General features: G+C 49.1%; 1 protein-coding gene across 1 annotated transcript; it reads left to right on the top strand.

The window, feature by feature from the left end:
* The first annotated feature begins 872 nt into the window (after positions 1–872).
* On the top strand, positions 873–21329 carry ppp1r11 (protein phosphatase 1, regulatory (inhibitor) subunit 11). The gene is made up of 5 exons (XM_072259163.1): positions 873–982; positions 14110–14306; positions 15983–16091; positions 20164–20809; positions 20974–21329. The coding sequence occupies exons 2-4, from the start codon at positions 14211–14213 to the stop codon at positions 20334–20336; spliced, it is 378 nt and encodes a 125-aa protein (XP_072115264.1). The 5' UTR covers positions 873–982; positions 14110–14210; the 3' UTR covers positions 20337–20809; positions 20974–21329.
* Positions 21330–22908: the final 1579 nt, after the last annotated feature.

Raw genomic sequence — 22908 nt, 5'->3', positions numbered from 1 at the left:
CACCCCCAGCCTCTGTTGCCTCCCACCCTCACCCTCACCCCCAGCCTCTGTTGCCTCCCACCCTCACCCCCCAGCCTCTGTTGCCTCCCACCCTCACCCTCACCCCCAGCCTCTGTTGCCTCCCACCCTCACCCCCAGCCTCTGTTGCCTCCCACCCTCATCCCCAGCCTGTTGCCTCCCACCCTCACCCCCAGCCTCTGTTGCCTCCCACCCTCACCCCCAGCCTCTGTTGCCTCCCACCCTCACCCTCACCCCCAGCCTCTGTTGCCTCCCACCCTCACCCCCAGCCTCTGTTGCCTCCCACCCTCATCCCCAGCCTGTTGCCTCCCACCCTCACCCCCAGCCTCTGTTGCCTCCCACCCTCACCCTCACCCTCACCCCCAGCCTCTGTTGCCTCCCACCCTCACCCCCAGCCTCTGTTGCCTTCCTTCGTAGTTTCTACAGGGATGAGTTGGTGTGCAGTAGCACAGATAAAACAGGGCACCTCGCAAGGATGCATTCTTATGAAAATGTCTGCATAGGATAGTTTTGCACTTAAACCTGCTGACAGATGCTGACTCACCCTCCCTCCTGCATCCGTGACTCTCACTGCTGGGTGTTTTAAGTACCTTTATTCTTTTTTTTTGCACTATTCATTTATTTGTAACTGATCTTGCGCTGCACTGCTACCGCAAACAACAGATTTCACACCATTTGCCGGGGATAATGAACCAGATTCTGACTCAGACAGTCGGTACCGATTCGCGCACCAGATTGGGTGGCAGTTTTCCTGTTTCAAAGATGGCGACCCCCTCGCGGCCGCCTCCCCCGCAGCAAACGCCAGTATAAAAGATGGCGGCGTGCCGCAGGGTCACCCGCCCCATAGGGCCGAGCAGACTCGGAGTGAGTGCCAGCCGAAGGCGGAAGTGGAGTGGGGGAAGCAGATGGGCGGCGGACCGGGGACAGAGGACTGGAAGATGGAGGCGGAGTGACTGGGCTTCAGGTAAGGGGCCGCCGTCTGGGGCGGCCATCCCGGTCGGGACGGCTGCCTCACCCTGTGAACACGGGCATAAAGAGGGGAGTGAGGATCCATCAGTGAGACGGATCTTGTCTGCAATTCAGTGCCCTGCAGTGTTAACGTGGGTCTGCTGATAAATGTCCTTATCTGTACGATAATATCCCGGTAGAGGAGTTGGTAAATAAATATTGTTACTGTAAATTAAATCTCTAAACATAATGTGGAGGTAGCTGATAAATGTCCTCACCTGCAAACTGATATCATGGGGTAAGCATTATGTGGACAATCCGTATTCTCTCCTGTAAATTAAATTAATGTTCTAAACACAACATGTATTAGGTGGGCAGTTCTCTTTTGTAAACCACTATACGGTTCTAAACATAATCTATAATGTGAGGCAGTTGATAAAATATCTTCTGTAAATTAATGAAATGCTCTTATCCCGTTGTATAAGTTGGAGACAGCTGATAAATTTGCTCATTTTAATATCATGCTTGAAACAATTTATAATATAGGTCGCACACCAATAAATGTTTTCCTCTATAAATCAATATAATGCCGTAAGCATTGTGTATGACTTGAAGGGAGCTGATACGAATTTTCCCATGTAAATCTTGGGTGGCTGGGTGGAGCTGTATCTCTACCGAAGGAAATGTAAGGTGTTATTTCTCTCCGCTAGCCTGCAGGTCACCCTTGGGGAGGGTGTAGCACCTGCTTAGCCCCCCCCCCCCCCGGATCAGGCTCACCTGAAGCCATGGGAGCAGCTGGTGCGTTTCACAAGGCCTGACTGTGTGACCACTGATGCCAGGCAGACAATCTCTGAAGAGCCTTGATAATGGCTGGGGTCACCTATCTTGTAAAAACACTGCTCAGAAGAAGGCAGTGGCAATACAGTTGTGCAGAAAATTTTGCCAAGAACAACCCTGGTCATGGAAAGGCCATGATTGCCCACGTCATTGACTTGGCACGTAGTGAACAAACTAAATTAATATAATGTATCATGTAGGGGCAGCTGATTAAATAAATATTCGCCCCTGTAAGATGATGTAATGCTTTTCACAGTGTATAACTTCAAGAATGCTGGCATATGTGCTTATCTATAAATTAATGTCATGTTTGATGCATAATTTACAATAAGTGGCAGATGCTAAATAAATATTCTCTCTAAAATAATGTAATATGCTAAACACTAAAATCATGAGGCATAGGAGCAAAAGTAGACTATTCAGCCCATCGAGTGTCCCACTGTTCCATCATGGCTGATTTATTCTTCTGCTTTCTCACCATATCCTTTGATGTCCTTACCAGTGACTTGGCCTCCACGTATTCATCACTCTTGGCTAAAGAAATTCTTTCTCACCTCTGGTTTAAAGGGACATCCTTCTCTTCCGTGCACGCTGGTCCTGGACTCTCCCACTATGGGAAACATCCTCTCCTCGTCTATTCTGTCTAGGCCCTTTCAATATTAAATAGATTTAAAAGAGAACCCCCTTCACTTTTTTAAACTCCGGAGTACTGGCCCACTACCATCAAACGTTTGGCATATGTTAACCCTTTCACTCCCAGGATAGTTCTTTTAAACCTCTTTGGGACCGTTTCCAGTGACAGCACCTCCGTACTTGCATGAGGGGCCCAAAACTGCTCTCAATGCTCAAAGTAAAGCCTCAGCATCCCATCCTTGCTTGTATTTTCTGGTCCTCTCACAATGAATGCCTACGCTGCATTTGCCTTCCCCACCACTGACTCAACCTGCAGGTTAACCTTCAGGGAATCCTGCACAAAGACTCCCTCGTCCCTTTGTATCTCAATGCATGATGGTGGTTGTTCAGCTGGTCAAACTCCAACTGGAGGAATGGGTGCTAACTGGTAACATAGTTCTGATCTGTAACCTAATAGACAGCCATAAAACAGTGTGTACGTGAACGTCAGTGACAAGTGATTAGGCATGTCTTCACAGCTACATGATACTAACAATCCGGTGTAATGGGGAAGGAGCTGGTCAGCTATAACATAGTACTGATGACAGGTATTAATATCTATAATTTTATATAGTATTAATATTCAAATATATTCCATTTTAATGTAATACTGTGCTATATTAATCAGAAACAAGTTTACTATCACTTGCATATCTCATGAAATGTGTTGTTTGGAGCAATCAGTACTGTGCCATGCAATACATCACATGCATAAGAAAAATATACAGTACAGACACACACGCGCACACACACCCCCCCCCCCCTTGGAAAAGTATTCATCCCCCTTTGCTCAGGACTTAGTGGAGCCACCTCTCATAAGTATTACAGTCTTTGGATAAGTCTCTATTAGCTTTGCACGACGTGACGGACCAAGATTTGCCCATTCGTCCTTGCTAAATTGCTCAAGCTGTGTCAGGCTAGTTGGGGAGCAGCGGTGGACAGCCATCTTGAGGTCTTGCCAGAGATGTTCGATTGGGTTAAGGTCAGGACTCTGACTGGGCCAGCCAGGGACATCAATTTTCTCCATTTGAAGCCACTAAAAGCAGTCATCTCCTTGCCCATAAAGACTTTGCAAAGCGTCACTTAGAAAATACTGTAAAGATATGGAAGAAGGTCTTGTGGTCAGATAAGACTGAAGTGGAACTTTTTGGCCTCAACACTAAGCAGTACATGTGGCATAAATCTAATACTGCACGTCAGCCAGGTAAGACCATCCCTACTGTAAAGTATGGTGGAGGTAGCATCATGCTGTGGAGATACTTTTCGGCAACAGGGACTGGAAACCTGGTCAGGATTGATGGGAAGGTGACTGCAGCTAACTACAGAGAGATCCAGGTTAGAAACCAGCTCGCCTCTGCCAGAAAGCCCAAAATGGGGAGGAAGTTCATCTCTCAGCAGAACAACAACCCAAAGCACACTGCCAGAGCAATCAAGGAGTGGTTGAATACTTTAACAAGGTGTGTGCGTGCGTGCGCGGTAGTGATCGCGGACCATTCAGAAAGCTGACAACAGAGGGGAAGAAGCCGTTTCTTAAATGTTGGGTGCGTGTCTTCAGGCTCTTGTACCTCTGCTGTGATGGAAGTAATGAGAAGAGGGCATGTCCCTCGTTGCTGGGGTCCCCTGCCCCTGAAATGATGTGTGCCGCCTTTTTGAGGCATGGCCTTTTGAAGATGCACTGGACGCTGGGGAGGCTGGTGCCCATGATGGAGCTGGCTGGGTTTGCAACTTCTTGCAGTTTTTTCTGATCCTCTGCAGTGGCTCCTCCGTACGACACGGTAAAGTGACCAGTCAGAATGCTCTCCACGGCACATCAGTAGAAATAGACCAAGTCTCCTCAATCTCCTAATGAACTGTAGCCCCTGGCAAACCTTTCTGTGTAACTGCGTCTATATGTTGGGTGCAGGATAAATCTTTAGAGATGTTGGCACCTAGGAAGCTCTCCTTTTCTATTACTGAAGCCTCGATGAGATGTTGCTGGGGGTCGACCTCAGGGCCATGACTGATTTTGATAGATGCTAAATGTCCACTTTGAGGTACACCTCGTTAATGCAGATATCTAATCAGCCAATCACGTGGCAGCAACTCAGCATCTAAAAGCATGCAGACGTGGTCAAGAGGTTCAGCTGTTGCGCAGACCAAACATCAGAATGGGGAAGAAATGTGACCCAAGTGACTTTGGTGCCAGATGGGGTGGTTTGAGTGTCTCAAACTGCTGATCTCCTGGGATTTTCACTCACAACAATCTCCAGAGTTTATAAAGAGTGGTGCATAAATGAAAAAACAAAAATCCAGTGAGCGGCAGTCCTGCGGGCGAAACGCCCTGTTAGTGAGAGAGGCCAGAGGAGACTGGTTCACAGTGACAGGAGGGCGACAGTAACCGTGCGTTACAACAGTGGTGTCCAGAAGAGCATCTCGGAACGCACCACACGTTGAAGTGGATGGGTTACAGCAGCAGAAGGCCCTGGACAGACACTCGGTGGGCACTGCATTGGGTTCAGGAGCTGCCAAACAAACCGGCCACTGAGTGCGTATTAATGGTGTGTGAATGCATAATTATATTGTTTGTAGATCACCTGGAATAGGGAGGATGGTGACAGGCCCAAGGGGGACCGAGGAAGGCTGTGGAAATGGTGACTAACTGGCAGCAGTTTAAATGGTGCACTTTTACCCGTGGAGGGTTTGTGATGACTAGCAGGTCCAGTTTGAAAAAGGAGCTGGAGGAGGGATCTGGGGGGTTGAGCTTGAGGCCTGTGGTTACCGTGGTACTGTGTGGTGAAGCAGAGCAACTTGACAGGATGACTTACTTGATGAAAGTGGCACAACTAATGATAATTTCTGAAGGAGAGTTGAACTTGGAGAAGAGGGATTTAAAAAGTGGGATTTTCAGGAGCCTCCCTGAAAGTGGGACGAATGGATCCTTTCTGTAAAGAACCGATTATTACAAGAACTTCCCCTTGTAATGATGATCAGGGAGGCACAGACAGAATCTGTATTTACTGACAGGTACCTTTATTGTCTCAACGGAAGAACACATGAACTTGTACAACCAATCCCTGTGTGCACACCGACTAAATTTTTCTGACCTTCCATGAACAGTCAAAGAACAGAAAATATAATACCAGTTAAGAAGTTTCTGCTTATGGCCACTTGTTCCTTGTAGTCCTGTTTCAAATTGCCACGTCCATGGGGCTCTCCTCATCAACAATAGTTCTTCTCGCGTTGCTGTAGAGTCATCACTGCCTTAATGTGAAAATCCTTGCTTTTGTATTCGTTCCTTACCATTTCAAATGTTACATTCCAGTGTCAATGGCTGTAGGTCATGTGTCTGACCTTTAACACCTTGTTATTGGCTCTGCTTCAGGCCAGCAGCCATTTATTGCCCTCTTCCCAACAAGTGATAGTCGGTCTTCTCAATCAGCAACCAGCTTGGATCATGCAGAACAGATTCAGAACCCAACCTGCTTGTTACATCCAACCAAAGAACACCTCACAAATATCTTCTTATTTGGAGACGATCCCCAGCTCATCAGATTACCTGAGGCATCATTGTGTCGACTTTAAAAAAACTGAGTGACTGACTCACAAAATGGAGAAGACAGTCTCTTCATAAAATGGTGGTCTTCATCTCTTCCCTCATGGTAAGAACAAAGGCAATTGGTCTGTCTGCTTCCACTGTCCTTGATTCATTGGAATTTGCTGATTTGTAGACTGTCGTTCTTTCTGGCCAACGTGATGCAACCCAATCCCAGTGGGATTCCTTCTTCCACAAACTCCAAACTAACTGATACATCCTTCAAATGCCACAGCCAGGGCTGGACCTGGGGGGAGATGTGGGTGGGGGTGTAGGACAATCTGTAGGAGAGGGTTGGGGAGGGAGGGGTGATGTTGGTGCCGTTATGATGTGGTTGCTTATGACTTTGTAAGAATGAGGGTGGTCTCACTGAAACCTATCGAATATTGAAAGCCCTGGATAGAATGGATGTGGAGAGGATGTTTCCTATAGAGGGAAAGTCTAGGACAGGAGGGCATAGCCTCAGAATACAAGGACATCCCTTTAGAACAGAAATGAGAAGAAATTTCTTGAGCCAAGAGGGTGATGATTCTGTGGAATTCATTACCACAGACGGCTGTGGAGACCAAGTCATTTAAAGTGCAGGTTGATAGGTTCTTGATTAGTCAGGGCGTCAGAGGTTACGGGGAGATCTGTGTCCAGGTTCTGGACTGCCATTTCATTGAGGAACAGTTTCTTGCACTTCCTCGACCCTGGTACAGGCACTTTGTTCAGGCAGGTCCCTGTTCATTTCAACACTTGAGACTGCATCCGCAGAGCCCATAGAGGTGTGTTGGGTTTCTGACCGCTTCTGGGCCTGACACTCCCCCTGCAACTGAGCTTGATTCTCAGTTCTCACACGTACAAGTCAACAAACCCGTAGAGGATATCAGTAAAATACAACGATGCACAATATGCATGTATTCATTTCTGTGACATTGGACACTCACCAATATACTTACCAACAAAACGCTCTACGACAGATACCACAACATCTGTCATACACCTTGCCCTGACGCACCTACAGAACAAGGACACTTCTGTCAGGACATTGTTTCTGGATTTCAGTTTGGTGCTCGACACTTGTGCCGCAGATCTTGGTGGAAAAACTACTCCTTGGTACAAATACACCCCTGTACTGGGTGTCGGACTTCCTAACCAACAGACCTCTGATAGTCCGGATGCGAAACTGCTCCTCACTTCCCGTCGTCCCCAACACGAGTGCCCCCCCCCCCAAGCTGTGCACCGATCCCACTGCTGTATGCCCTGCTCAGCCGTGACTGCATACCCACACACCTGAGTAATCACATTGCCAAGTTTGCCGGTAACACGACAGTGGTGGGGCCCATCACCAACCACAACGAGGTACCCTACAGAGAGAGGAGGCGGAAGGGCTCGAGGAACAATTACTTTGTTTTTCTTTACGCTTGTGTACAGGAAACTACATTAAGCAGTCTAGGAGTTTAACCATAGTATATGGTTTAATGGGAGTAAAGGTGCCAGGCAAACAACGTCTTCCTCTGTGTCAACAAGACTCAGGTGACGGTTATCAACTTCAGGAGAACTCGCACCCCTCTCTCCACCCCGCCTTTACATCGGCGATGTAGCAGTACAAACGGTGAACTGTTTCAAACCCTTGGGAGTGCACATCCCACGCAACCTCTCATGGTCCCACAACACATCCTACACAGTCAAGAAAGCTCACCATTGCCTCTTCTCTCTCTGAGGAGGCTGAAAAGAGCTGAACTTTACCTGTCCATACTCCCGCCGTTCTACGGGTGCTCAGTGGAGGGTGTCCTAAAATGCTGTATCACTGCTTGTTACGGAAACTGCACTACAGGCAGACAGGAAGGCTCTACAGTGGGTAGTCAAAACTGCACTACAGGCGGACAGACAGGCTCTACAGTGGGTAGTCAAAACTGCACTACAGGCGGACAGACAGGCTCTACAGTGGGTAGTCAAAACTGCACTACAGGCGGACAGACAGGCTCTACAGTGGGTAGTCAAAACTGCACTACAGGCAGACAGGCAGGCTCTACAGTGGGTAGTCAAAACTGCACTACAGGCGGACAGACAGGCTCTACAGTGGGTAGTCAAAACTGCACTACAGGCAGACAGGCAGGCTCTACAGTGGGTAGTCAAAACTGCACTACAGGCGGACAGACAGGCTCTACAGTGGGTAGTCAAAACTGCACTACAGGCAGACAGGCAGGCTCTACAGTGGGTAGTCAAAACTGCACTACAGGCAGACAGGCAGGCTCTACAGTGGGTAGTCAAAACTGCACTACAGGCGGACAGACAGGCTCTACAGTGGGTAGTCAAAACTGCACTACAGGCAGACAGGCAGGCTCTACAGTGGGTAGTCAAAACTGCACTACAGGCGGACAGACAGGCTCTACAGTGGGTAGTCAAAACTGCACTACAGGCGGACAGACAGGCTCTACAGTGGGTAGTCAAAACTGCACTACAGGCAGACAGGCAGGCTCTACAGTGGGTAGTCAAAACTGCACTACAGGCAGACAGGCAGGCTCTACAGTGGGTAGTCAAAACTGCACTACAGGCGGACAGACAGGCTCTACAGTGGGTAGTCAAAACTGCACTACAGGCAGACAGGCAGGCTCTACAGTGGGTAGTCAAAACTGCACTACAGGCAGACAGGCAGGCTCTACAGTGGGTAGTCAAAACTGCACTACAGGCGGACAGACAGGCTCTACAGTGGGTAGTCAAAACTGCACTACAGGCGGACAGACAGGCTCTACAGTGGGTAGTCAAAACTGCCCGACCCATCACCAGCACCAGCCTACCCACCATCAAGGACAAAGGTACTGGAAACGGGCCAGTAACATCGTGAGGGATCCCACCCACCCTGCTGGCGGATAGTTTGACCACTCCCATCAAGGAGAAGGCTACAGAATATCTATGCCAGGCACAAAAACAGTTATTTTACCCAAGCAGTAGGGCTGATCAATGCCTCCACCCACTGACCAACCCTCTATACCCCCAACCACCACTACTTTATCATTTCCTGTCAGTCACCTTAAGTACAGACACTCCTGTGCCTAGTGTCACTTTATGGACGTACAATCGATCTGCGTATACAAGTTGTGTATTTATACTACTGTGTTTTAAAATGATTATGTTCTTTATGTTACTATGCCTTTTGTGCTGCATTGGACCCGGAGTAACAATTATTTCAGTTTCCCTTACACCTGTGTACGGGAAATTACATTGAGCAGTCTTGAATCTCAAACGTAGTATATGGTTTAATGGGAGTAAAGGATTATGCTGGTTTATGGAAGATATCTGTGTGTAATTGTGCAAGTGAGCCTGAGCAGGGATGAAATGACCTAGTGTATTTTCCAGCAGAAATTCCTGCCAGTGTTCCTAATAGTTTTATTGATCCCACAAGCTGAGAGTGCATTATACAACCCTGTAATAGTCGGTCTTTTTCCAAGGGGAGGGCAGTCTAAATCTAGAGGGCACAGGTTGAAGGTCAGAGGGAAAGCTGTAAGGCTGATCTGAGGGGCGTTACATGGACGAGTTGGCACGTTTTCAGTTGATACGGGGTTTGGTGTTGTGGATAGTGTGGAAGATCAGCAAAGGATACAGTGGCATATCGATCAGTTGCAGATATGTGGGGGGTGGGGGAGAAATGGCAGCTGGAGCTAAATGCGAAGTCTTGCACTTCTGGAGATGAACTGGTACACTGTTAGTGGCAAACGCCTTAACAGTGCTGATGTACGGTGTGTGAAGCCTGTGGTCCAGGGTTCAAGATCGTTTATTGTCATTCTTGAATATAAAGGGGAGCAAAATGATTGTTGCTGCAGCGGAAAGAAAACACAATAAGCATAAAGAATACAAAAAACATCACACCATCCCGTGAAAACCCAGATAGCAGAGCTCTTTTGGACTGCTTTAATGTCTGTCTGAAACAGTCCACTGTCCCTGCAGGCTTCAAGGCAGCACCGTCATTCTGGTGCCCAAAACAGTGACAGTAACCGGACTAAATGATCACAGCCCAGAGGCGTGAAGTGCTTTGAGTGGCTGGTAATGGATTGTATAAAACCCCACCTTCCAGCTACATTGGACACTTTCCAATTCGACTATCAGTCTTTGACTCTGCCCTGCCCCACTAGGAGACGATGCTTCATATGCCAGGATGTTTATTAATCAATTTCAGCTCGGTGTTTAACACCGTCATCCCTCGCAGCCGCTGGATAAACTTTCCTCGTTGGGACTCTCTGTAACGGGATCTTGGATTTCTCCATGGTAAAACCCAGTCAGTCCAAGTTGGCAGCAACATCTCAAGCTCCAGCTCACTGAGTACTGGTGCCCCCAGGGCTGTGAGCTCAGCCTGCTGCTGTTTACACTGCTGACTCACGACCACACTGCCACATCAAGCTGAAACCACACCATCAAGTTCACTGATGATACGACAGTGCTCGGCCTCATCAGCAACAACGATGAGTGGACACACAGAGAGGAGGTAGAGAGGTTAGTCAAACGGTACAAGAACAACAATCTAAATCTCAGCGTAGACAAGACCAAAGGGACGATTGTAGGCTTCAGGAAGGCACAGGTAGACCACTCTCCACTGCAGATCAATGACCCTGCCGAGGAGAGAGTGAAGAGCACAAAGTCCCTTGGTCTGCACATACGCCTGATCTAACCTGGACCCACAACACCACCTCACTAGTCGAGAAGGCACAACAGCGTCTACACTTCTTGAGAAGATTGGGGCGTGCAAAGCTGCCTGCCCCCATTCTAACAACTTTATACAGGAGCATCATCCAAAGTGTCCTGTCTGGCCGCGTCGTCGTGCGGTACGGAGGCTGCAAGGGATCAGACTGCGGAGGATAGTGAAAACTGCTGTGAGGATTATTGGGGTTTCCCTCCCCTTATTTGTGACATTTACCAAGGGCACTGCAGACAAACAGCCCAAAGCATTGTTGTGTATCCTTACCACCCACGATCACTTTGACCCACTGCCGTCAGGAAGGAGCTACAGGAGCACCAGGACTAGGACTGCCAGACTGGGTAACAGCTCCTTCCCTGGAGCTGTGAGACTAATGAATACCCTGCCCCCACCAGGACAGCCAGCTGTTTACTGTTTACCTGTGCATTTTTACGTTATATTTTAGTAATTAGTTTATGGTAATATTTTGTTTTGTGATGAGGCCTTCCGTTGATTGGGCTCGACCATAGATGCTGCGTCCTAGCTGTCGGACACAAGCCTGGGCGATGGTTTATGTACTGTGTGTGATATGTGTTTTGTGGGTGCACCGTGGTCCGAGGGAACGTTGTTTCATTTGGTTGTATCTTTGTACAGTCAGATGGCCATAAATTTGAACTTGAAAAGACAATGTACAAGCAGCTGTTATAGAGCAGTGCTAGAAAGTTTGTGATCCCTGTAGAATCTTCTCTGTTTCTGCATAAATATGACCTAAAATGTGGTCGGATGTTCACGCAAGTCCTAAAACTAGATAAAGAGAAACTAATCAAATAACACACAAAACTTTGTGCTTGTTCATTTATTTATTGAGGAAAAATGATCCAATAATTATGTATTTGTTGGAAAAAGTATGTGAACCACTGAGGCAATGCCTTCTACAAAAGGTATTTGGAGTCAGGTGCTCCAATCAATGAGATGAGATTGGAGGTGTGGGTTGTAGAGGTGCCCCGCCCTATAAAAAAGGCACACGCAAAGGCAAAGCCTGCTCTTCTCAAGAAAGATCTGCTTATGTGCACCATGCCGCGATCAAAACAACTTTCCGAGGACCTTTGAAGAATTGTAGAGATGCATGAAGCTGGAAAAGGCTACAAAAGCATTTCTAAAGACCGGAGTGTTCATCAGTCCACAGTAAGAGATATTGTCTACAAATGGGGAAACTCAGTACTGTCGCTACTCTCCCTAGGAGCGGGCATCCTGCAAAGATCACATCACTACTGAAGGAGGTGAAAAAGAACCCAAAGTTAACACCAAATAGACTTGCAGAAATCTCTAGAACTTGCTAAAGTCTCTGTTCACGTGTCCACTATAAGAAAAACACTGAACAAGAGTGGTGTTCATGGAAAGGTACCACTGAGGAAACTACTGCTGTCCAAAAAAAAGCATTACTGCTTGTCTCAAGTTTACAAAAGAGCACCTGGATGTTCTACAATGCTTCTGGGACAATATCCTGTGGACAGATGAGTCAACATTTTAACTTTTTGGCAGAAATGCACATTGCTACGTTTGGAGGAAAAGGGCACTGCACACCAACACCAAAACCTCATCCCAACTGTGAGGCATGGTGGAGGGAGCATCATGGTTTGGGGCTGCTTGCCTCTGGACCTGGGCAGCTCGCAATGGTTGAGGGAACAATTAATTCAAAATTGTTTCAAGACATTTTACAGGAGTAGCAGTCCATCACCTGAAGCTTAATAGAAGTTGGATAATACAACGAGACAGTGATCCAAGACACAAGAGTATATCAACAACAGAATGGTTTAAAAAGAAAATATGTGTTTTGGAATGGCCAAGTCAGAGTCTTGACCTTAATCCTGTAGAAATGTTGTGGAAGGACGTGAAGCAAGCAGTTCACGCAAGGAAGTCCACCGACATCCCAGAGTTGAAGAGTGTGAGGAGGAATGGCCTAAAATTCCTGCAAGCCGATGTGCAGGACTGATCAACAGTTAATGGAAATGTTTGGTTAAAGTTGCTGCTGTACAAGGGGATCACATCGGTTACTGAAAGCAAAGGTTCACATACGTTCTTCGACAAATACATGTAATGTTGGATCATTTTTCTCAATAATAAATTAACGAGTATCATGTTTTTGTGTAATATTTATGTAATTGTGTTCCCTATCTAGTTTTAGGACTTGCGTGAAGATCTGATCGATCTGATCACATTTTGGGTCATCTTTATGCAGAAATAGAGAAAATTCTACAGGGTTCACGAACTTTCTAGCACTGTTTATACTATATGTACATAAAACGATTGTAGTGATGTGTGTTGTGTGTGTATTAGTGGGGGTGTAGGTTAATGACAGGGCGTTGATCAGCCTGACTGCTTGGGGGAAGTAATGGTCTTTGGGTCTAGATGGTTGTGGCCTGTTCCCAATTGGGAGTGGGGAAAAATGGATCTTTTAAAGCAGGGTGGTGGGTAGGATCCTTCAAGATGTTGCTAGCCTTTTCCCGGCACCTGATGTGTGTCTTTGGAGGGTTGGCTGGTGCCGGTGAGGCTTTGGCCACTTTTAACTTCCCGTTGTAGAGCTCTCCTGTCCGCTGCAGTGCAGTTCCTGCAGCACACAGTGAAGCAGCATGTTGGGGTGCTCTCAGCTGCGCGTCTGTAGACGGTCGTGAATGTTGATGGGCACAGACCAGCTCTCTTCGGCCTCCTCAGGAAGTAGAGGCGTTAGCGAGCATTATTGATTGTGTAGGACGTGTTCTGGGACCAGGAGAGGTTGTGTAAGACGGGGGGTTTGAAATTGGCCAGTTTCCATCGCTATGCCGCCGATGTAAAGGGAGATGAGAGTGGTGCGGGTTTTCCTGAAGTCGATAACCAACTCTCTTGTCTTGTTGACACTGAGGAAGGGGTTATCTGCCTGGCAGTGGACCTCGAGCAAAGTGGAACAAACTGATCCCTCCTGCCCCCACCCCCAGGGTGTGAGTCTGTCATAAGCAAATGGTAAGGCAGGGTGATTCTTCCACCCTTTCACTGTCCCCGTGATGCCCTCTGATAACGGACGGACCATCTCCACCTTTGCCGCCTGACCCTGATTCTGTGGCACAGCCAGTAGAGCCGCTGCGTCACGGCCCCAGGGTCCGGCACTGTCTGGTGTGAAGTCTGCACCTTCTCCCCGGCAGTTCTGGGTTCCGCCAAATTCTGGAGATTAATCAGTGCTGGAAGGTATTAGAGGGGAGGGAGGGGGAGACAATGAAATTGATGGCAGAGGGGAAGAAACTCCCTCAGACGTGGAGTGTGTGTCTAATGGTAGCAATGAGAAGAGGGGATGGTGATGAATGCCACCGTCTTTTCGGAGTCATTGCTGCAGAGTCACTGCATGGTGCGGTTGGTAAACGCTTCGCATCTTTCACAGGGCTCAGCGATCCTCAGTCTCCGCGTAGCCGACTCTTCCGCAGCTGCTGACGGAGGGGTGGGAGGTGGTGACGCCCAGAGTTTCACCCCGTCCTGGGATTGATGGACATAGAGGCCGAGTGCAGCACGATGGCAGAGGCAGCAGGCACCTCGGCGACCGTCACAGAGACCGTGGATGGCAGCCAGCCTGCGGACACGGTGAGTAGCCCCCGCCCCGCCATCCCGGAGGCCAGGCAGAGCGGTAAAGATCAGCTTTATTTGGTGTTCACCTGTACATTATGATGACTGTCCAATGCATCGTTTACGTCGGAAACGTGCTGGGGGCAGCCCACAAGCGTTACCACACTTCCGGCACCAACGTGGCATGCCCACAACCTATTAACCCTTTGGAGTGTGGGAGGAAACCAGAGTGTCAACTTAAAAAAAACCGCCAGACCAAATAACGGCAGCACAACAAGATCGTTACTTATCTTTACACTTGTTTATTTCTCCGAGCTCAGCCGGCGAGTGAACTTAGTCCCGACATCAGGGGAGAGAATTGTTCTCATCCCTCCGGCAGTTCAACAAGTTCACTGTTTGCCTTCCCGAATTGTTACAATTTATAAAGCCACCCATACAAAAGAACAATCAGTTTGATAACTATTCCAGCCAAGTCAATGGACTATTGATACGGAGAACAATCAGTTTGATAGACACTCCAGCCACTTTAATTAAAGAAAGGAATGTCCTACCTGGTTTGGAGCCAAAACTTAATTTCAAAGATAAGAACGTCCACCAATTTATGCTATAATTAAGAAAGGAATATCCTGTCTAATTTCCATCAGGTACCGTCTTCTGTCAAAACCAAAAGGTGTGAAAAATCAGGAGACATCTTTTGTGGGTCTGTCTGAACTTTAACCCTTCTTGTTCCAAAGAAGCAGCTGTGAGACGTTATGCAAACACACTGCAGTTACTCACAAAATACACAGACATAGTCAGTACTTAACCCATTATTTACAGAAATCTGAGAATCCCCCAATTCCCTTAAATTTTATCAGGAGCACCTGGAGGCATCCCATGTTGTCCCGGGGAGAACATGCAGCCTCCTTACAGACAGTGGCAGGAGTTGAACCCTGATCCTCCAGTTGCTGGTGCTGTACAGCATTGCACTAATGGCTACACTACTGTGCTGACTGAAGTAATTCTTCAGAAGAATAAGAAATTGGAGCAGGAGTGGGCCATTTGGCCCATCAAGCCTACTCCCTCATTCGATCAGATTATGGCTGATTTGGCCATGGACTTTGGTCCACTTACCCCTAGATTTCCCTCCGAATTTGTCTGCTAAGCAACAATCTAACAGTGTTTTTTATTTTTATATATGTATGTTTCAAGTTCAAAACCTTTTGTGTATTCTTTCTAGTGATCTTAGAACATCAAATGTTACAGAACAGGCCCTTCGGCCCACGATGATTTAACCTACTCTAAAATCAGTCTAACCCTTCCCTCCTACATGGCCCTCCATTCTTCTATCATCCATGTGCCTACCTAAGGGTTTTTAAAATGTCACTGATGTACCTGGCTCGTACTGAAACAACTATAGTGTAATGGTAGTTTAACACAACTACAGGCCCAGTGACCCGGGTTCAGTTCTGCTGTCTGTAAGGAGTTTGTACTGTGATGGCGAGGGTTTCCTTTGGGTGCTGTGGACGTCGTGGTGACGATACTCTCCCTTAGCGACATGTACAAAAGGCTTGCGGAGCTCGTCCGTGGAGGGGTGTGGACGGGTGCCGCCTCACCTGCTGAGTCCCTCCAGCAGTTTGTGCGTGCGAGTGCGAGTTGTTCAGGATTTCCAGCATCTGCAGAGCGTCTTGTAATCCGCTCTCCCCCCACCCCAGGAAAACCGCAGCATCACCATCAGGCTGAGGAAGCGCAAGACGAACAAGAAAGTGGAGTGGTCGAGCGACACCGTGGACAATGAGCATTTGGGCCGGCGCTCCTCCAAGTGTAAGTCAGCCACTCATCGCAGGCTCTCGTCAGACAATTCTCCCGCCTGCTGGTTATTCCAGCAGGAAGCTGGTGCTTGGGGGTGGGGAAGAAAGCGACTCTCTAATAGCTTACGGGTTGGAGAATTGGGGGTGGGGGGGAACGGCACGAATATGGGGAGGGCTAGCATGGACTCAGAGGGGCCGAGCAGCCTCCGTTGTGAGCAGCACACCCTCGTCTCAGGGTCCTGCTTGCAGTGAGTGCCCTGGTCCCTGCCTCCCCAGAGAGTTGACTCCTTCTAGTGAGCAGCCTCCAAGTGTGTACCTACCCCTCACTGGGGTTTCTGACGCAGCCTGGTGTGTCCTGAGCCACCACCCTCTCAGTGGAGGGGTAAGAAGTAATCAGAATCAGGCTTATTATCATGAAATTTGTTATTTTCTGGCAGCACCACAGTGCAAAACATAAATCAGTTACAATTAAATATGAATAAATAACTTAACACATTACGAGGAAGAGTGAGGTCGTGTTCGTGGATCTGATTGTTCAGAAGTCTGGTGGCAGAGTCGGAAAAGCTGATTCTGAATCATCAGCTGTGGGTGTTCAGGCTCCCTGATGGTAGTAATGGGAAGAAGGCTTGTCCTTAAGGTGAGGGTCCTGAGTGATGGATGTCCTCGATGGAGGGGAGGGTTGTGCCCGTGATGGAGCTGGATGAGTTTACAACCCTCGGCAGCCTCTTTCGACCCTGTGTAACCATTCATGATCTTTCCGTGACCAGGACTGGTCTTGGCTTATTTTTCTGCAGAAGCGGTTTGCCATTGCCGCCTTCTGGGCAGTGTCTTCACAAGAGGGGTGACCCGAGCCAATATCAATGCTCTTCGGAGATTGTCTGCCTGGCGTCAGTGGTCGCATAACCAGGACTTGTGATCTGCACCAGTTGCTCACACGACCATCCACCACCCGCTACCGTGGCTTCACGTGACCCTGATCAGGGGCTAGGCAGGGCCTACTCCTTTCCCAAAGACCTGCAGGCTAGCGGAGGGAAGGAACACCTTACATTTTCTTTGGTAGACATATCTCCACCCCACCACCATACCAGGCAATGGTGCAACCACTCAGAATGCTCTCCACCGTTCATCTGTAGACGCAAAGAAACAAACCCTTTCATGCTGACTGAGATCCCGAGGAAGCAGGTCCTATCTGGCCCATATCCCCCTACCCTTCCTGTCCGAGTGCCCTGTTAGTGATGGGAATGTATCTACCTTCTGGCAGCTCGTTCCATATTAGAAACTGTATGGCCCACGGTGGTGGGCTGACTTTTTAACGTACTCTGACATCAGTCCAATGCTTTCCTCCCACACCACCCTCCATTTTTCTTCCATCCACATGCTCATTTTAGGTTCTCTGATGTATCCGCCTCTACCACCTCCAGGCGCCCCCACTTTCTGTGTGTTCTTAAAAAAAACCTTTCACATCCCCCAGTATGCACCTTGACGCACCTTAAAAGGATGTCCTCTGATAGAAGTCCTTTCCACCCTGGGAGAAGGCACTGGTTGTCCACGCCCTGTAGATACACCTCTACCTCTCATCCTCCGCTCCAGAGAGAAAATCCCGAGTGCACTCCTCATTTCTCCTCGTTCCTCTGCGCCCCTGTCTCGGGGCCCCGCTTACAGTGGTGAGTCTTCCCCGACCCCTGCTTCCACGCAGATTTGACTCCCACTGTGGCGAGCTCCCTCGGAGGCTTCTCCAGGCAGGGAGATTTCTCCTTGCCAGGCGGCCACCTGCCCGGTCACAAACGATGGAACATATCCCAGACCGTGCTGTAAAATGTCTGTAAGACAGAATTAGGCCATTTGGCCCATCAAAAATGCTCCACCGTTTCATCGTGGCTGATCCAATCTTTCTTCTCAACCCCAGTCTCCTGCCTTCTCCCTGTATCTCTTCCTGCCCTGACCAATCAAGAATCTGCCTTGAATATACATAAAGACTTAGCCTGCACAGCTGCCTGTGGCAATGTATTCCACAGATTCACCACTCTCTGGCTAAAGAAATTCCTTCTCATCTCTGTTCCAAAAGGACACCCTTCTATTCTGAGGCTGTATCCTCTGGTCTTGGACTCTCCCACCACAGGAAACATCCTCTCCACGACCACTCTATCAAGGCCTTTCACCATTCGATAAGTTTCACTGATCCCTTCTGAATTCCAGTGAATACAGGCTCGGAGCCATCAAACACTCTTCACGTGACAAGCTGGTCAAACCTGGAATAATTTTGGCGAAATTTTTCATGTGAATAATTTTCATGAAAACGTCACTCCTGCTCCTCTGATCCCAGAGTGTTGTTGGTCAGGAAAATGGCACCCTGCCCCACTCAGAACTTCTTCCCGTACCACTTGCACTTCCCACTACCCCTTGACTTCCCTCCCCCAACCCCTCCTTTCAACCTCCTGCACGTCCTCCAGTCTTTGGCAAATTTTCATTGCTGACTCTGGCTGGATGGAGAGTGGGAGTTCCCTCAGGACCAGTCGTACTGATGCCTTGGCAGGGAGTCCTCCCCACGGGCACCCTGTCATTGTCCGAAACTCTAGGAGCATGAATACAGGCCATTCGGCCCTCCCACATCTGTGCTGACCAGTCGGCACCCATTTTATCCCAGAATTTGCCCTGTGTTCTTTGGTCCAGAAGAACTCTTCACTGCTGCCAGTGACTCTGCTTTCATTCTCAGGATCCTTCTATTGCCCTCCCATTCCCAGCTGGGCCACATCCTGGGGAATCACCTCTGCACCCGCTCCAGCACCATCAGAGCCTTCCTATAAAAGCAAAGATGTAATGCCGAGTCTTTATAAGGCATTGGGCAGACTGCACTTGGTGTTTTGTCAGTAATTTTGTCTCCCTGTCTAAGAGAGGATGTGCTGGCATTGGAAACAGAGCAGAGGAGGTTCCCAATAATGATCTCAGGAATGAAAGGGTTTAAGTATGAGGAGCGTTTGATGGCTCAGGGCCTGTACTCGCTGGGGTTGAAGCATGAGAGGAGATCTCATTGAAACCCATCGAATATTGAAAGGCAGAGATAGAGTGGACAGGCCGAGGATGTTTCCTATAGTGGGGAAGTCCAGCACCAGAGGGCACAGCCTCAGAATAGAAGGACATCCCTTTAGGGCAGAGATGAGGGGGAATTTCCTTAGCCAGATAGCAGTGGATCTACTGGCTGTCAAAGCCAGGTCATTAGGTATATTTAAAGCAGAGATTGATAAGTTCTTGATTAGTTAGAGCATTGACGGTTATGAGGAGAAGGTAGGAGATGGGTTGAGAGGGATAATAAATTAGCCGTGATGAAAAGGCCCAGTGGCCTAATTTGTTCCTACAGTGTGTCTTGCATTCTACAGTGTGGTGACCAGAACCACACCTGCAATTGTCTCATTGGGATAGAGCAAAAAGCTTTTGTGCGCTGTTCAGACAGATCAGGCCCATATGTAGAACAGTACAGGCCCTTCAGCCCACAATGATGTGCTGACCCATTAACCTACTCCAAGACCAATCTAATGCTCCCCCCACCCCGCACAAACCTTCATTTTACTTCCCTCCATGTGCCTATCCAAGAGTGTCTTAAATGTCCCTAATATATCTGCCTCTCCCACACACCTATTGTGTAAAACCCCCCCCATACTTCCAATCCAAGAGTATCTTAAATGTCCCTAATATATCTGCCCCTCCCACACACCTATTGTGTAAAAACCCCCCCATACTTCCCAACAATCACCCTCTCGTAATTATGCCATAATTCCCCGAGATCGGAGACGGCAGTGCAGGTAGACGGTGCGAGGGCCACGACAAGCTAGGGGTGGTTGGTACAACAGTGGGACGGGAGCTGTCCCTGGCCCTGGTGAAGATGACCTTTGTATTTTGATGGGAGGGGCAGAGAAGAGAGAGTATGGGTGGGTGAGGGCCCTGATGGTGTTGGCTGCTTTCCTGAGGCAGCAGGTGGTGTAATGGACCTTTGCCGGGCAGACTGGGCCGAGCTCGCACGCCCCTTGCCGTTCTGATCTTGTGTCTCTTTCTCTCCCCCCCCCCCCACCCCCACCCCCTGCTGTTGCCAGGCTGCTGCATCTACGAGAAGCCACGGGCCTTCGGGGAGAGCTCCTCAGAGAGCGAGGACGAGGATGGCGGCTGCGGGAATGCGCACTGCATCAGGGGCCACAAGAAGGCCGTCCACCCCAGCCACAGCTCCGAGCACTCGAATCAGGAACACATTGGTCCTCCGGAGAACTGAATGGGGGTGGGGGGGGGAGACGCAGGGCTTGGAGGGAGCAGATCAAACTGCAGGAGCGTTGTCACCCCTCCCTACCACTTAGCCAACCCCGCTCTCACTGACCCAACGCCAACAACCCAGGGGCCGCCACATGGTGGCGACCTTTGCTTATCTTTAGGGAAGAGGGTTTTTTTTAAAAAAGAACTAGACCTGTAAATTTGTATTGCATTTGTAATTTATTTAATAGAACCTTTTTTTGGTTTTGCCTTTCAGCAGATCCTCGGGGGGAGGGTGCATGCAGAGCACGGACTTTTCGTCCAGCCAGTAGGGTGTTTGCACGAAGCCGAAAATCCTAGAGCTGATTGCCGATTGGGAGGGAAGGGCGTAGCACAGAGGTCGGGGTCGGTGGGGAACCTAATCACTCGAGCACAAGTGCTTGAAGTCAGCACACCGTCGATCGTGGTACAGAGGACACATATTGGTAACTACAGGAGGCAAGTTGTTCAAAGTTGGGGTGTGTGGGGGGGGCTACACACAGCTACTGGAGAGAGACAACAGGTCGAACTGCAAATGGGGGTGGGGGGGGAAGGAGATGGAACTGTCCAGATCGACCATTAACACCGATGATTCCTGTGCATGTCCACCTCCATCTCCACAGGCGCTGCTCGACTGGCTCTTCTCTCCTCCCACCCACCAGGTTGCAGGCTACACCATTTTCCCACGTATCCTGTGCTCTTTCCCCCCACCCCTGGGTGGGGCTGTCACTGATGGTCTCCAGTGAGTCGCCGCCAGGTTTGACCGGCTGGTCTGCGTTTCGTGGGTGTGTGTGGGTCTGTCCGGGCCGTCTGCCCCGACACCAGCGGGGGACCGGGCCGCTTCTGCTCCTGGCCGGAGTGCCTCTTCCGTCCAGCCGGGCGCCGGGCTGCCGCTGAGCTACAGATTGAAGTGTCACGCTGAAGGCTCCCGTCCTTCACCGATCAGATGATCTGAAATAAATGGTCTTGCTGAACACAAGCAGAATTGTTTCGCATTCAGATTCATTTATCACACGTGCACGGAAACATCCAGTGAGACGCGTCATTTGCGTTACCAGCCCAGACAATCTGTGGCTGTGCTGGGGGCTGCCCACAAGTGTGACCACACATTCCGGTGCCAACACAGAATGCCCACGATGTCTCTGCAAGCCCCTCTCCTCCCTCTCACTCAATAGCTGGGGATAGAACGTGGGACGCACGCGGGTCTGGTGGGTGGACAGAGGCTCAGTGGGCCGTCGGGCCTGGTCATAGAGGCTCCAAGGCCCATGCCTTGCTGATAGACCCACACAGCACAAAACCAGGCCCTTTGGCCCACGTGCTGACCGGAAAAAGTACCCATTTGTGCAGTGTGCTCAGAAATGATGGTCTCACTTCATCGTCTGGAGTTCCACTCATCACAAACCAAACATGGCCTCCTCCAGTGCATCCTCGGTTCCTCTTCTGCCAACCCTGAAACCACCTGCAACCACAAATTGCAAGGAAGTGGAAGCTGCAGTGAGCCTTGCCAGGGTGCACAGGAGCAGAATCCAGCCATTCGGCCCATCAAGTCTGCTCTGCCTTTCCACTGGTCACTTGAGATGCAAAGGAAATCATCAGGAAGTGAAACTTCAAATGGTGTCCAAGACGTTTGATAGATCTGGGACTGCATTCACTGGCCTTTAGAAGAATGCGGGGGTGGGGGGGGGGGAGAGACCTGAGACCTACTGAGCATTGAGAGGCCTATACTGAGTGCAGGTGGAGAGGATGTTTCCTGTACTGGGGGAGCCTAGGACCAGACTAGAAGGACGTCCCTCCAGAATGGAGGTAGTGAGGGATTTTTTTTTAGCCTGAGTGAGGGGACTCTTTGGAATTTATCCCACAGACGGCAATGGGGGCTAGGTCATCAAGTATATTTAAAGCAGAGGTCGGTAGGTTCTTCATAGTCATACTTTATTGATCCTGGGGGAAATTGGTTTTCGTTACAGTTGCACAATAAATAATTAAATAGTAATAAAACCATAAATAATTAAATAGTAATATGTAAATTATGCCAGGAAATAAGTCCAGGACCAGCCTACTGGCTCAGGGTGTCTGACCCTCCAAGGGAGGAGTTGTAAAGTTTGATGGCCACAGGCAGGAATGACTTCCTATGACGCTCTGTGCTGCATCTTGGAGGAATGAGTCTCTGGCTGAATGTACTCCTGTGCCCACCCAGTATATTATGTAGTGGATGGGAGACATTGACCAAGATGGCATGCAACTTAGACAGCATCCTCTTTTCAGACACCACCGTCAGAGAGTCCAGTTCCATCCCCACAACATCACTGGCCTTATGAATGAGTTTGTTGATTCTGTTGGTGTCTGCCACCCTCAGCCTGCTGCCCCAGCACATGACAGCAAACATGATCGCACTGGCCACCACAGACTCGTAGAACATCCTCAGCATCGTCCGGCAGATGTTAAAGGACCTCAGTCTCCTCAGGAAATAGAGACGGCCCTGACCCTTCTTGTAGACAGCCTCAGTGTTCTTTGACCAGTCCAGTTTATTGTCAATACGTATCCCCAGGTATTTGTAATCC

The sequence above is a fragment of the Mobula birostris genome, chromosome 5 (genome assembly GCF_030028105.1).
Source record: "Mobula birostris isolate sMobBir1 chromosome 5, sMobBir1.hap1, whole genome shotgun sequence".
Taxonomy (NCBI): Eukaryota; Metazoa; Chordata; class Chondrichthyes; order Myliobatiformes; family Myliobatidae; genus Mobula; species Mobula birostris.
This window is presented reverse-complemented; position numbering and strand designations above follow the sequence as displayed.